The sequence below is a fragment of the Thunnus albacares genome, chromosome 18, assembly GCF_914725855.1.
Source record: "Thunnus albacares chromosome 18, fThuAlb1.1, whole genome shotgun sequence".
Taxonomy (NCBI): Eukaryota; Metazoa; Chordata; class Actinopteri; order Scombriformes; family Scombridae; genus Thunnus; species Thunnus albacares.
The window spans coordinates 18,669,361-18,683,435 of record NC_058123.1 but is presented as its reverse complement, the minus strand read 5'-3'; the positions used below and the strand labels follow the sequence as shown (position 1 = coordinate 18,683,435).

The 14,075-nt window shown below is 38.2% G+C and overlaps 1 protein-coding gene across 3 annotated transcripts in view; it reads left to right on the top strand.

Annotated features, from left to right (window-relative positions):
* Nucleotides 1–14,075, top strand: part of si:dkey-112m2.1 (transmembrane protein 132C) — a 177,473-nt gene that overhangs the window by 147,789 nt on the left and 15,609 nt on the right. For all 3 annotated transcript variants that reach the window (XM_044334116.1, XM_044334114.1, XM_044334115.1), the window contains exon 6: nucleotides 9,692–9,835. In XM_044334116.1, coding sequence (XP_044190051.1) covers nucleotides 9,692–9,835 — 144 coding nt within the window. The remainder of the gene's footprint in view (nucleotides 1–9,691; nucleotides 9,836–14,075) is intronic.

The window sequence follows — 14,075 nt, the reverse complement described above, 5'->3', positions numbered from 1 at the left end:
GAGCTGAAAGAAACTATAAAGCTCTGTAAAGCTGAGGGGGAGCTGCAGAGTCTGATGCTTACTCTCCAAGTTTATCACTACAAGTGACTCCTTTCAAATTACACATCATCAATCCTTTGATCCACTGTTATCAGAAAAATATTGATTATAGCCGCTGTAATGGTTGTCAGAAGCCAAAAAATCTCTGCTGGTCTTCCTGATTTGCAGGGGAGAAATAAGAATATTTATAGCTATATTATCTCACAGAAAGCTTGTGATGAACCATGATGTAAGGAATGTTTAATCTAAAAGAGAAACATGTGTAGATCATAAAGCAAGGAACATGTCAGCATGTAACTCCAGATCATCTGCACATTCAGAGAAAAGCATATTTTCTACCACAGTCCGATGGATCAGTGGGGATCTAACCTGCATACATTAGAAAGGAGAAGCTTGCCTCTGAGCAGTAACAATAACCCTCATTTGCTCCACTGCAGTGGCTATGTGACCAGAGTCAGGGCATCTTCTAAGTGTGAATGTTTGTAACTGAGCACGAGGCAGTGTTGCAGAGAGCGAGCAACACTCCCTGGATGAATAACACACATACTGAATCCTCTGTACTTTAGACACACACATACACACACACAACCTTTATTATTTCACCAGTCCCACCCAACCTCTCTCAAGGCCCAGGATGCCGCTTCCATGTACGTCAGTCAGGCTTTAATTTGAAGCTAAGCCTGTCCATTCTGTAATTTGTTATTGGGTGTTTGTTTATTTTTCGCTGGCTTGCCTTCCCTTACCCTTTCCCCCCACTCTGTCAGTCTGGCTTGATTCTTTTATTTGGACAACTAGGGCTGGGGTCCAGCACAGTGGAGCTCTCTGGCTTATTCTAATCAAACAGCCTCCAGAAACAGGAGAGGGGTTCTCAGAATATGGACAGGCTTTATCAGGGACAGTCGATTTACCACTGCTGACCACTGCATTTCCTCCCCTAATGTTAAAGAGTGAGAAAGTATGAGGAGAGGAAAACAACTGCGGCTTAATATTTAATCTCACTAAAAGTATCCAGAGCTCACAGTACACAATAACAAAATCCAACAGATTGTCAGGCCAACAGGTTATGTAATAAATCAATATCTAATTAATGAGGAGAGTATAAATCAGTGTAGGTCCTGATTTAATAATCAATAGTGGTAATTCTTACTCCTGGTCATGGCAGAATGCCCCCAAACTGCCCCCAATTCTTTATTGGCTAATACAGCAATTGTAGCTGCTTTGCCAACTGTGCTAAATCAGTGGAAGACACGGGAGTTGACTATTCAGTTTATTTCATTCTTACAAAAACTTTTGATGCAACTAGCATGTACTTTTTTTAATATACAGTGGACATGCGAAAGAGACTTCTAGTAAATCATTCTGTAAACAAGGTATTGTATTTTAGTCATCTTTGCTCACCTCCCTAAATAAAAACCTGGTAATTAAAAAAAAGTTTCAACAGCTACGTCAGAAATGACTGACATCTCCATCACTTGTCACAAAAAGCAATTTTCCATCTTTTTTCCCGTTTTATCACATCCCTCGTCATTTCAGTTATCAGCACCTTGCTCTGGCTTATATATTTCTCCCTGACTTCAACATCGCAGGCAGAATAACTTCTGTGCCTTTTTCCCAAGCCATAACCATAAAAAGATTACATTCTATGAACACCTCTCTCCCCTGCTGTTGTATCACTATTTCTGAAAAAAAGTAAAAAATAAATAAATAAAATAAAATAAAACCTTTGCAGGTGTTCATTCCCTCTGCCCTTGCTTTAATTTATCTCCTGCTAGGCTGTGAGATGTTCGGATGTTTGTGAGTGGCAGCGGGGGGACTGTATAGGTGCTGGAGGGAATAGACTTTTTATTGATAACTGATATGAACTGATTAGCTGAGAGTGCTGCGGTGGCAATATAAATCCTACTCACAAGTGCTGTAGGCTAACACAGTACAAGACCTGTGAGCTTACTGTCAGTCTCAGCCGGTTAGTAAATAGTTGAGCGGTGGTTCTCTGTGGGTCAGAAGCATCTGTTCAGTAAATTAATATTAAATTGCAGTTTTAAGCAGAGTTCTGCGCCCAGATCTAAGCTACACATATCTCAGATGTCTCCTTCCCCTCCTCCTCTTTTCTCTTTGAATAAAAATTTGGGCCCTATTTGAATCACCCAGCAGCAAGCACAAGGTGGTCTTGAATGCACTGACTGTGTGTGTGTGTGTGTGTGGTGTGCCAATTGCAGTGCAGCATGACAACATTAGCTCAACAAAAGACACTTCTCCATGAAATCGTATTGTTGTCTGGAATGTGTAGAGTGTCTCCTCCGTGTGAGCACACAGTACCACAAATTAGCAGCCAAGAGGCAGATTGCATGCTTTTTTTAACAGTTAATTAAAGTACAAAGATGATAGAAATAAATAATTAAAAATGTTGGCTTCTTGGCTGGAGCCACGAGGCAGAATACAGGAGAAGAGAATATATTCAAGCATTCAAGGAATCTCTTGTGATTGTTCCATATAATGTTGTATGGATATTCACAAAAAGTGCAATTATTTCATGTGGGAAGAGGAATGTCAAAAAATCATGACAAAGAGACATGTCGTTTGACCATCCACTTTTCAGGCATAAAAACCACTTGGTTAAGTTTAGGGAAAGATGATGGTTTGGGTTAAAATGATCATGTGGTGTGGGTTAAAGTTACTACTTCCTTAAAGTTAGGTGACCTTCATCATCATGGCTACAATAATAACCACAGCGTTGAGCTTAGGGGACAATTGTAGTTACGTTTTTTAAAAAGAGTCTCTCGACTCGTGGTTGGAAACAGGAAAACAAGCAGCGGTCTCCTGTTGCAAATTCCACTGTTGGGTTAATGCAGTCATGCACCCCACCTCCTTCAGATGAGGAAATGTCATCATACATATACATCATCTAAACTGCACCACTGCTTCAGGTCATAATTGCTACGCCTGCTAGATGGCATCTGTCACTCAAACGTAACTATAGGTCATTTTTGGGTGACTGACATTACGACCTATAGTGACATTTTTCTTGGGAGGACAGTCTCATGTGGGCACTGAATCTGTAGCAATCTTAAACTGTATTGTGAGCTTCCCACACACATGTGCTTGTAATCTACTTGCATTCAAGACCAGCGCATAAAGATACTTAAAAGCATTCAAAAAAAGTTGATATTGCCTGATGAGTCATCTTGTATCATTTCCTGCATTTGTTTGTTGTTTTAAAATGGATGAATCAGCTATCAAATAGTGGATTTTTAATGGTATGTGTAGCGACCCCATGAAAGTTTGTTTTCAGGATCAAAATGCCCTAATGCAAACTGGGAGACAAATCCCAAAGTGCTTTCAAACATCCTCCAGATTCTCAGGAATCACCATAGTCTCAGGAATATTTTGATCGGAGTTGTGTACCTTTAATTCCCCAACAACACATTCTGTCCTTGAGCTTGCAGACGTGCACAGTAACTATTCTCTAAGCAGTGCTACTGTAGGTTGTCTGCTACCTTACACATCATTCATCCACAACCATATCAGCCCCCACACACTCCACTCTTGTGCCCCAGCTGCACAGAAGCGTAATGGCCTTTTATCGATTCTTCCTTCTCTTGGCGTCTTTCTTTTCTTTTCTTGCTCTGCTCTCTGCACTGCAATGAGAGGTTGTTAAGATAAGCTGCTGCGTGAGGAGGGAGCCATGCCTCTTGTTTTTTCTTTTTTTTTTTTTTTTTGAGCTGGGCAGCAGGGGTGTGTTTGTGCTTGTGTGTGTATGAAATTTAACATGTGCCCATGTATACATATGTGTGGGTTGGTGTTTATGTTGCACATTTGTGTGTTTAGGCTAATAAAGCCATTTGGTGACATGAGTGTTTATCTGCTGTTGTGTACAACGAGGCTCTATGAATAAGACATGCAGTCCAGCCTTTTATAACCCTAGGAGGGTATTAGGCAGCCAGGCAATGCCCAGTGAGAAGTAGGCGGATTTCATGGAAAAAAAGATGCTTCCTTTTGTGCCTTATGCGTCACTCCAGCTGTCTCACTATATTTCACTTAATTTCAGTCAAGAGATTATGTGATTGTGCAATTATGTATATTATTATGCGGGCTCACTCAAAATTCTGTTCTTTATGATGCAACCCCCCCCCCCCCCTCCATAATACATGTTGTTGGAGCTCATTAAGAGCTCTCTAGTGTTGTTCCACTGTTAATGGATCACCAAGTGAAGACAGACACTTCCCATCACACGTAGATACAGAGAACACACACAGCGCACTTTTTATATTTGGCACCAGAGACTGTACATTCTGTCTTTATTATATAATTATGAACAAGTGTGTTCATTGTTCACTGAGGAACAAGGATGAGCGTTAATGTGAAGGTCTCAGATGGTGAGTGTTTTGGGCTTTATGGCAGACGTGTCTTTTTAATCTAGTTTGTGAGAAATGTGTTGTCTCTCACTTAAATTCAGGTTGAGAGAGGAAGGGATGGTGCATTTGCCTTCATTTTTCTAAACTTCTAACATACATATTAACTCCATACACCCACAAGCTTGTATGACATCATTATAAAACCTGACATACATTAGAAGCCTAATACATGTGTACCAGCTAAACTGCTTTTTGCATCATCTAAACCCATTTTGCATCAACTAGAGAATAAAATTAAATAGCTGACTTTTGCTAGAGCACCACCTGCCTCTTCCTAACTTTCAGCGACAGATTTTGATTTCCTTGTGGCAGCCCAAACAAATTAACACACACTGTGAGAAAGATCTGGGATAAACTGTGACAGTCATTTCAAATATGTGAAATATGCAAGAAAAGCTTGGGATCTCCTGCACACATTTACCAATAAAAAAAAGAAGTTCAAGGTGAAATATTTCCCTGGAAGCCTTAGTGAAAAGCAACGTTTGGATGGCACTGTTTATTTTGGAAAGATCCTGAATATATGCCTCAATTAAAGCCATGATGGAGAGGTAATAGCATCACTGTCAGGACACAGCTTTCAGGCTTCTCTCAGAGATTTTGCTTTGAGTAAGAAAGGGGTCCTGTTTCTGTCACGTTCATGGCCGTGCCTCCAGTTTATCCCTTGTGTTCCTGGTGTTTCCCTTTCCTGTATGTCTCCTGTGCTCCCCTGTCTGGTGAGTGTGCATGTGTGTGTGTGTGTCCGATGTAGGCATGGGTGTGGGCACTCCTCTCACTCTTCTGGCTCCAGCCTATACACCTGCTCCAATCTGCACACCTGTAATCCTTTCAACTCATCCACTCAGCAGTATATCAGCCCCGGTTCTTCACACACTCATTGCCAGATCATTGTTTCAGCTATTGTGGTGGATCACATCCCACTTCACTTTGAATTGTGCATTCAAAGCTTAGTCTCTTGTGTTGTTTTGTTCGCTGAACTAACCTTGTCTCCCTGTACCACAGGGTCACTGCATGCCTGCCTGTTTTTCTGCTCACCTCTCCGCCTGCTGACCAGTCATAGGGTCGACCCATCTACTAGCTTTCAAACTAGCTTCATCCAGCCACACTTTCATCCCTGCTCCGCCCTGCTTTGCCAACCACCGGCTTCCCTCTGACCCCTTGCCTTCACCTGCTTACATCCTCACCTCTATTCACCTTCACTCCCTGAGAGCCCAGTCAATAAAACTTTTCTTATTCATTCCAACTCTGAGTCTGTGTCCTGCGTTTGGGTTCCTTCCTGTTGATTGTTCTTTTCACGATTTTCTCCACACCTTTTCTTGGTAATGCTTTAGAAAGTGGTGGTTAAGTAACTGAGGTACATTTATTAAGGAACGGTTACAGCTCATGGCCCACCTGCCAATATTTTTGGTCTTCATTTCAAGTAATGGACAAGAAAAAGATTATAGGTTTTACTGTAACATCATCCTTTTGTGAGACTGTTGTCATTATTTTGGCTTCAAAAAGACCTAATATTCAGGATTTTATTTTATTTTTTTGTTATTTGGTAAAGAAAATGAGAAAGCAATGCCAATTCTAAGAATAGACAAGGATAAAGAAAAAATATACTCTATTTTTCCAGTCTTTGGAACATTCTTTCAGTATATGACATGAATATTCATCAGATACGTGTTTATATATATAAATATATGTTCTTGCCGTTTCTCTACCATCATTGTTTAGCAGCTTCTTCAAATTTAATTCCCAAAGTCATTCATATAATACTACACAGGCTGATCATCCTCACTTACAAAATGAAACATGGCCAGTCCTCCCTCAGATATGGTGGTGTACAGATATCGAACACCAAAGTACATGTTATCAAGAGTTTATCTTCGGAAAATTTTAAAAAGGAAATTGTCATCACATTTAATTCATGATGTCTAATTATTTCTTGATCTGTATATATATATATTTTTTCTTCTTCTTTCCCCTGTATTATTTTTAATGTATTTCTTTTTTTTATTGGATTGTTGTCCACTGATTGGTCAGCTTTTTCTGCTCATTTTGTGTGCTTCTTGTTGTCATTTATTTTTTGTTGTATTTTCCTAAATAATGTTAGCTTAGATTTTTTTTCTTGTTTTTGTTATTGTTTTTCTCCTTAAGTTTAGGGGAGGTCCGCTGTGTAAGCCTGTGGCATCTTGACCTCTCCTGACACATCTCTTACTTTTTATTATCTGAATTTTATGCAGTCTTATGTGTGTGCAAATAGAATTTACAAAAAGTAAGTGTAGACCACAGACAGTCTGGATGAAATAACTTAACTATTATCATCAAGAGCTATCAGAAAACAGAAAAATATGATGTGTGAGAGAGAAAGAAACAAGGCAAGAGAAGACCTCTTATTAATACTTAGGCTTGGAATTCCTTCATCTACAGTTGAACTTTAATTTTTCTTTAATTTTTTTTCTCAAAAGGAGCATGAGGGTGAAGAAACAAAGCAACCAGAGAGGCACTGGTTTTGATGCACAAAGAGCTGCCTGGAGACCAGTTTTCCTTTGACTTTCAAAAGGTTTAGGCCTCTTAGTAGTCTTTTATTGAAACTAAGCTGTGATGAGCAGGATCCACTGTTAAAGCAAATCCTCAGTACAACAAACACGCTGAGAGCTCAAGGATTACCACACGTTGTCTTAATTGATCTCATTATCTTCTTCCTCCTCCTCTATAAGGCCTTCCACTCTCAAGTGTGTGTTCTGATATCTCTTGAACACATGCAATTTGACATAAAGTATTATTGTCGCGGTTGTGTACTTTCACTTGAAATGAGCTCTTGGGAATAGCTGTACAAAGACTGAAATGGCTATAGTGTGATCCCACATCACTGTAAATCATTCATTGGTGTAGGTTAAGACTCTATTGCAGGGGGTCTCTGAGGTCCACTTAACTTACCAAATTTGCACCATGTTAAAAGGTCCTGTAGGGGTAAACTAAATTGAGATATTTGAGTTAAAAAAAACCCAAAACAAAACAAAAAAAAAACTTCAGAATGAATGTATGTACCTGAAAAGCTTTTCTATTACTGGTAGAATTAACACCTTCGTTGAGTTCTTAAACATCGATATAAAATGGTGTGAAGGTCGGGGGAAACACTGGTGTAAGTGTTCATTGGTGAGTTCTTCACTGTATTCATCACTGAAAATGTTTGATTTTACATTTATTATGATAGAGTCTTGATATGGCCACTGTTTCATTGCAAATCAGTTTTGAATAAGCCATTCAATTGTATCAGCTGGAGCACCTATATCCGACATCAACCTTGCTAACTGCGGTTACTCTTGGCAGGCTGAATGACGGCAGCTGAGGTGACATGATAGCGATGTGTCACTCAAAAGGGTCCTAGTTAGGTTGTGGTGAAATTTTGTTCCCGGTCAGGAGTCCACCTATTGAATATGTTTTCTATATTGGCTATCTACATGTTAAATGTGTAAAAACAATGAGCATGACAAACGTTGGTGCCATGTGGTTAAAAAGATCACTGGATTATATTGTTCAAGGTTTTGTAGAAAACTGATAATATTGGACTTTATTTCAATAGAGGTAAATGTGCTGGCTATGTTCTTTTAAAAGTTGATGTGTGAAAATCTTTTCATTTCATGGTGAAACCCTCAGACAGTAAATATATTCTCAGTAGCGATGAAACAATTAGTCCATTAATCAATTGGTCAAACGGAAATTTCATCAACAATTATGATACTCTATTAATTGTAAAAAAATGAATAAATAAAAAGTCAAAGATTTGCAACTCTTCACTGCCGAATATCATTGTATGGTAGATTAAATATCTTGGTCAGACAAAACAAGAAATTTTAAAATAGCTCTGTGAAACTTGTGATAGATACATGTTTCTACTTCACAGATTAATAGCAAAAACAACTTGATGGTAATGAAAATAATCATTACTTGCAGCCCTAACTCTTTGCTCAGTCTTACTCTGAGAGATACACAGACACCTGTGTGCTTGATGTATAATCCCTGTGACAGTAAATATGACTGCTCACGGCTGCTCATCATTATGTTGGACTATTTGAACACGTTTCAGACAGGCACGTGATGTAAGGGCCTAGAGGGTGACTACAGTCAACAATTGCAGAGGATGTGGCCTTCAAATAAATGGCATTTTGAATGCAGTTTGTGAGTTGAGAAAAATATCAGCAGCCAGGCTTTTGACCACTACTGTAAACATGGAAAGCATTGAATTTTTACGTATATTATGTTACCATACATATTATGGTATTTCTTGTATATGTCTGATCTTTAACTTTATATACTGGACCAACAATTTTCTTAAATGTCCTTTAGTCCAGCTTGAAAACGTGAGTGGGATTGAGCTTTTAGTGTTATAGGTCCAATATCACGAAACAGCCTGCCCCTCAGCTGTCAGTGCTACTTTGAAAAACTAAACTAAAATGATACTCTATTCATTTGAACTACTGTAGTAGTTCTAGTACTACAGTCTTAACAACGAAAGTATCGGTCATACTCCAACTTCTTGTCAATGTTTGTTTTTAGCATCATTTAAAAAAGGACACAACATTTTTAAAAAAAAAATGCTTGTTGGCTTTCTTACCAGAAGTCACATGAGGACATCATATATCATTTCATCTCTGTGCATTATGTACAGAGGCAGCTCTGGAATGTGTTTAGCTTATTGTAGGAGAAACACAGAAAGCAGTGAGAAAGAGCTAACATAGCTCCATTAAACAGTGCCAACTGAGAACTCCACAGCTGTCTAATTTACATATTTAGGGTGTATATTTAACACATGCAGATATTGAAAACACATTTCACACACATTTGAAGCTGTTGGAATGCACATTTTTCCTCTCTTGGTGGACACTAGTCATTTACCCCTGGTTCCAAGAACTGAGCTAAGCTAGGCTTAACAAGTCCCTGACAAGTCTGAATGTACTGACATAAAAATGACATCAATCTCTTCATTTAAATCCTGACAAGAAAGCAAACAAGCCCATAACATTGGAGTATTTTTTAATATTGTTATTATATTGTTATATAAAAAATGTTCCTATCAGATGTTATTAGAAGGAGACTGATACTGGCTGATGTTGGCTTATTGCAGATATATCGATGTTGGCCAAATTGGTGTCTGCCTCAGAACTTCAGTATCAGTCAGGCTTGAGGTGTTAGTCCCAGCAGTCACTGAGTTGTAAGAGCAACACTAATTTGTGTCTTTCTGCTTTACTTTGCAGGACACTGAGATCCTCAACACAGCTGTCCTCACTGGGCGTACGGTCGCTGTGCCCGTAAAGGTAGTCACCGTAGGAACAGACGGAGCGGTCTCTGATGTAACTGAGTCAGTGGAGTGCAAGTCAACAGACGAACAGGTTATCAAGGTAAGTGGGATGTTTTTAGCAGCAGCTTTTATTTTAATTTTCTAATTTGTCTTTGTTGCCTTCTGCTTCATGGTCATCTTTATAGTGCTACGTGGGTGGGTGAGCAGAATGAATAAAAAGTAGTTGTAGTGTAGAAGTGGTTTGGGCTTATTAGTCGAGAAAGCACGTGCTGAATTTCCTCCAGCAAAACAGGAACAGCCAGGCTTTTTTTTTTGTTAAATGGTGTGTCATAAATTTAGAGCTTTTCCTCAGGTCAATTTGATACAGCAGGAATTCTAAAAAAAAAGAAATAGAATAGAAAAATTAGCAACAATTAGCAATCATCTGGGGTAATGCTGCCTTCACTGAACATGCTGCCAGATGCAACATTTCTCCATGCAATTGTGCTTAAAACTGTTTTTAGGTGTATGCACTTCTAGAGCCTATGCAGAAAAGCACAATCATTAAAGAGAGTACATTTCATGTTGGAAACATGAAGACACACAAACATAGAAACAGCATATATTTTAGATGTTTCCAAAAGAAAGAGCCTTAATGCCATTAATGTTGGTCCAAACAGTGGACAATGAAGTGTCTCAGAAGAAATCTTACAGGTTAGTACCTAAATTAATTGAGATTGTATTGTACAGAGTGAAACACTGAAAATATGTGCAGAGACGTTGCACAATATAAAAAGAACACTTGGAACAGTAGCTACAAAAGAAATGAAAGAAGACAGAAAAAAAGACACTCTATAGACCATGCTTGTTACTGATCATCTCTAACCTGACATCTGTAGTATATTGCCTCTCTTTCTCCCTGATATGAGGAGCCAATTCAAGATGACACTAACTCAGATTAATCTCAGACACAAGTTGCTATTTATGGTTATTGTTCCTCATAGGGTGAAGAATACTTGTGTATAACCATTATCTATGTGTGAATAACTGTAATTTTCTTCTGCTATTTTTTATTTGCCTCCAAATGATGTTATTGCATCACATATACAGTGTGTTATTTCTTGCATTAAAAGTATAGTTGCTTGAAAGCTGACACCAAAATATGGGTTTGCAACTTTATTGCCGCATAGTAATAACATAACTCTGACAAAACAAAAAGGTGAGAAAATGTTCACTGATTGATTTCCTATCTCAAGCAAGTTTCAATTCTCTGTAAGTTGATTTTCACTGGCATTCTGGAAGGTAAGTAATTAATCTAAAATCTTATTTAAAGCTTTGGAAAATGTTATGTACACAGGATTTGTTGTTAATCTAGAAAATGCAAAACCATTTGTATTATCCATTAAGTATAACATAGAATTTAATATCTGTCCTTCAACACGTCCCTGTTGTATTAGGCTGAAGGAAGTGAGAAAAACCAAAGTGAGAGACGAGAAAAATAAACAGTTTGTTCTTACTTGTAAGTATGTGCAAGAGGAATAGAATACTAGTTATGCAAGTTATACTGAGGAGCAGATTTTGTGTGTGCAGACAGTGAGTTTCTGTGTTTCGTACATGCATATCAGAGAGAAGAGAAGAAGCAGATCTCTCAAAGGGTTTAATTATCCACTGAAGTGGCACCACACATTGTGACGCTGACCTCAGTAGCGTACTCCCCTGCCCACCCATCTGGTTTGAGAACTGTTAGTTGTACCCCTCCTCTCTCCACCCTACTTTCAAAGGAAACTTAAAATAAAACAATTTTTGATTGGGAAGCATATTTATCTTCCCTCACTGTTTCACTGAAGCTTTGAGGGTGAAGTCCTTTTCTTCTGAAGAATGACATATGCTGACATTACCCTAAAATGACCACAGCACAATGGTCCAAAAACTGGAAGGACTATATTGGTGGTTTTCTTAAAAATTACCCCAACACTACAAATTATATGTGTTGTACATTACCAACAACTCATTCATTTTCAAAGCATTCTGCACCATTATTTCTATATTGATTGTAGAGCTAAGCTGTAGAGCAATGAGATGACATTTGCATTAATTATATTGTGTTGTTTTCAAATATATTAAAACAGAATTATTAAAAAAAATGTAAATCACTGTATTAAAAGTATTTAATAAGCAGTAAAGGCTTAGCTTAACACAACTCATGGTTACAGGTTGTCATGGAAACGCAATATGCTGTGTGGCTTGCAAGTTTTCAAGGCACTCAGCAGTAAGAGGAGTATGACGACTAACAATGTCTTATGAAGTGGTGTCGAGGTCTAAAAACGGTTTGGGAACCACTGCTATAGAGCATAGTTGATTAATCGATTAGTTAGTTGACAGAAAATCTCTTATTTGTTTAGGTCATTTTTTTAAACAAAAATACAGAAAACTCACTGAGTACAGCTTCTCAAATTTGCTGGTTTTCTTAGTCTTCTAATATACAGTAATACATTGAATAGCTCTGAGTTTTGGACAAAGAAATTCTAGTATGGTACCTTGAGCTGTTCTTATTCCCTATTTACTGGCATATAAACAAAGCAATTAATCAACTAATCAAAAAAATAATCCGCAGTTTAATCACTGCCATTTCAGCCAAAACTCTCTTATATTAACATTTTGTCATGAGCTCTCTTGTAAAGAGATAGTGTATCTCAAGAGGCTTCTTGGTTAAATAAAAAAAATTAATAATGAAAATCTTCATTAGTTGCAGTTCTCATTGCTTAAAGCACAATGAAAAGAACATGAACTAATGGGGACTTAAAATGTTGCTTGAGATAGCAAATCTATCAGCTTTTCCATTATTTTCTTTTTTTTTTTGCATTTTTTATCAAAGTTGCACCATTATCTGATCCGTGCTGATGAACTTGGTTAAAGCAGATGCCGTCAATGTTTTCTCCTTCTATGACAGTCACCTTCTCTACCCTTTATCAGGGTTATAAGGCTGCATTCACACCAAATCCGGCAATCCGGTACTACGACGCAGGGGGCTACAATGGTGGGGGTGTGTTGTTTGAGGTACAGGTGACACAGCGAAATATGATCCAGGAAGTCGAGTTAGAGTTACAGATTAATGCAAGGATTTATGAGAAGCCAAAACACCACGCAGTGGTTTGTAACACTCACAGACAGGAATTTACAACTCTGGAAAGGTTTTTTCGTTGCAATGATCACAAGGTAAACAGCAGCATTACAAAGTAATCCACCAGGAATGTGCACTTGCATGTATGTGATTGGCCAACCGCAGCATGATGCTGGGTTGCGTTTTGGCAAAAGTTGAGTCCCATCCAACTTCTTACCAGATGGCTGCTGTTTTTTGCCCTCTGCTGTCCCTACTCCTGCAGCTTAAATGCACTGTCCCTATTCAAATGAATGGGAGGATTGCCGTTTTTCACATATTGCTGGATTCGGCAATGAGTGGCATGAATGAGCATGACTCAGTGGACACTGACTGTTTTTGATTGGCTACAGAGTCCTGTCAATGTTTTGTGACTAGGCAAAATAAATATTGTTAAAATATTTTCGACTAAAATAAAAAGTGAAAAAGAATGATAGCGGGGGAGTGTTATTACATTTATTAAATCTATAAACAACCTTGAAATCTAGGGATTACAACTCATCCTCTCTAAGGTCTTCATTTCTAAAAAGGGTGATAGGTTTTAATAGAAATTGAGACAAATAGCAATGTGCAACAAATAGAATCAAAGCAAGCAAAGGTTTTGATCTTCTTTTTTTAACATGAGTCATAATAGATAGTTCTCCTTTTGTCACACTGATGTGGAGCCCTACAGCATATACAATAAACCGCTGAACCTCACACCAAGAAATACTTCACAGTTAAATAAGCCTCTATAGTTTAGAAGATGGATATCGTGCATATTTGCTGCTGTAAGCGAGAATCATGTAAGAAAAATATCATTTATGCTCGGTGCCTTGAATTCAAGCTAAACCCTAATACATACAACTGCAGAAAACTGTCCAACACACTATTATGTAATTGCCAGGAACTGAGCACTCGATCAGTTTTAGTCAGGTATCAGTTCAGTCATAAACTCATGCCACATTTTGAATTTTGTGATGTCCTTATCTGTGTTTGTGCATGTCATTCTGAATAAATTCCGAGCCAGCATGATTAGCAACACAATGGATTGTTTCCATGGAGAGGTGACATTGATTTGTGCGTGGTTTCATGACACATTCATTGGTGATATCAGAGACTGCAGAGATCAGTGAAGTGCTAAATTTTTCATGCGGCAAGGAAGATGTCACCTTCCAGAGATCTCAATTAAATCTTAATGGTTATCATCTCTGATACCTTTCAT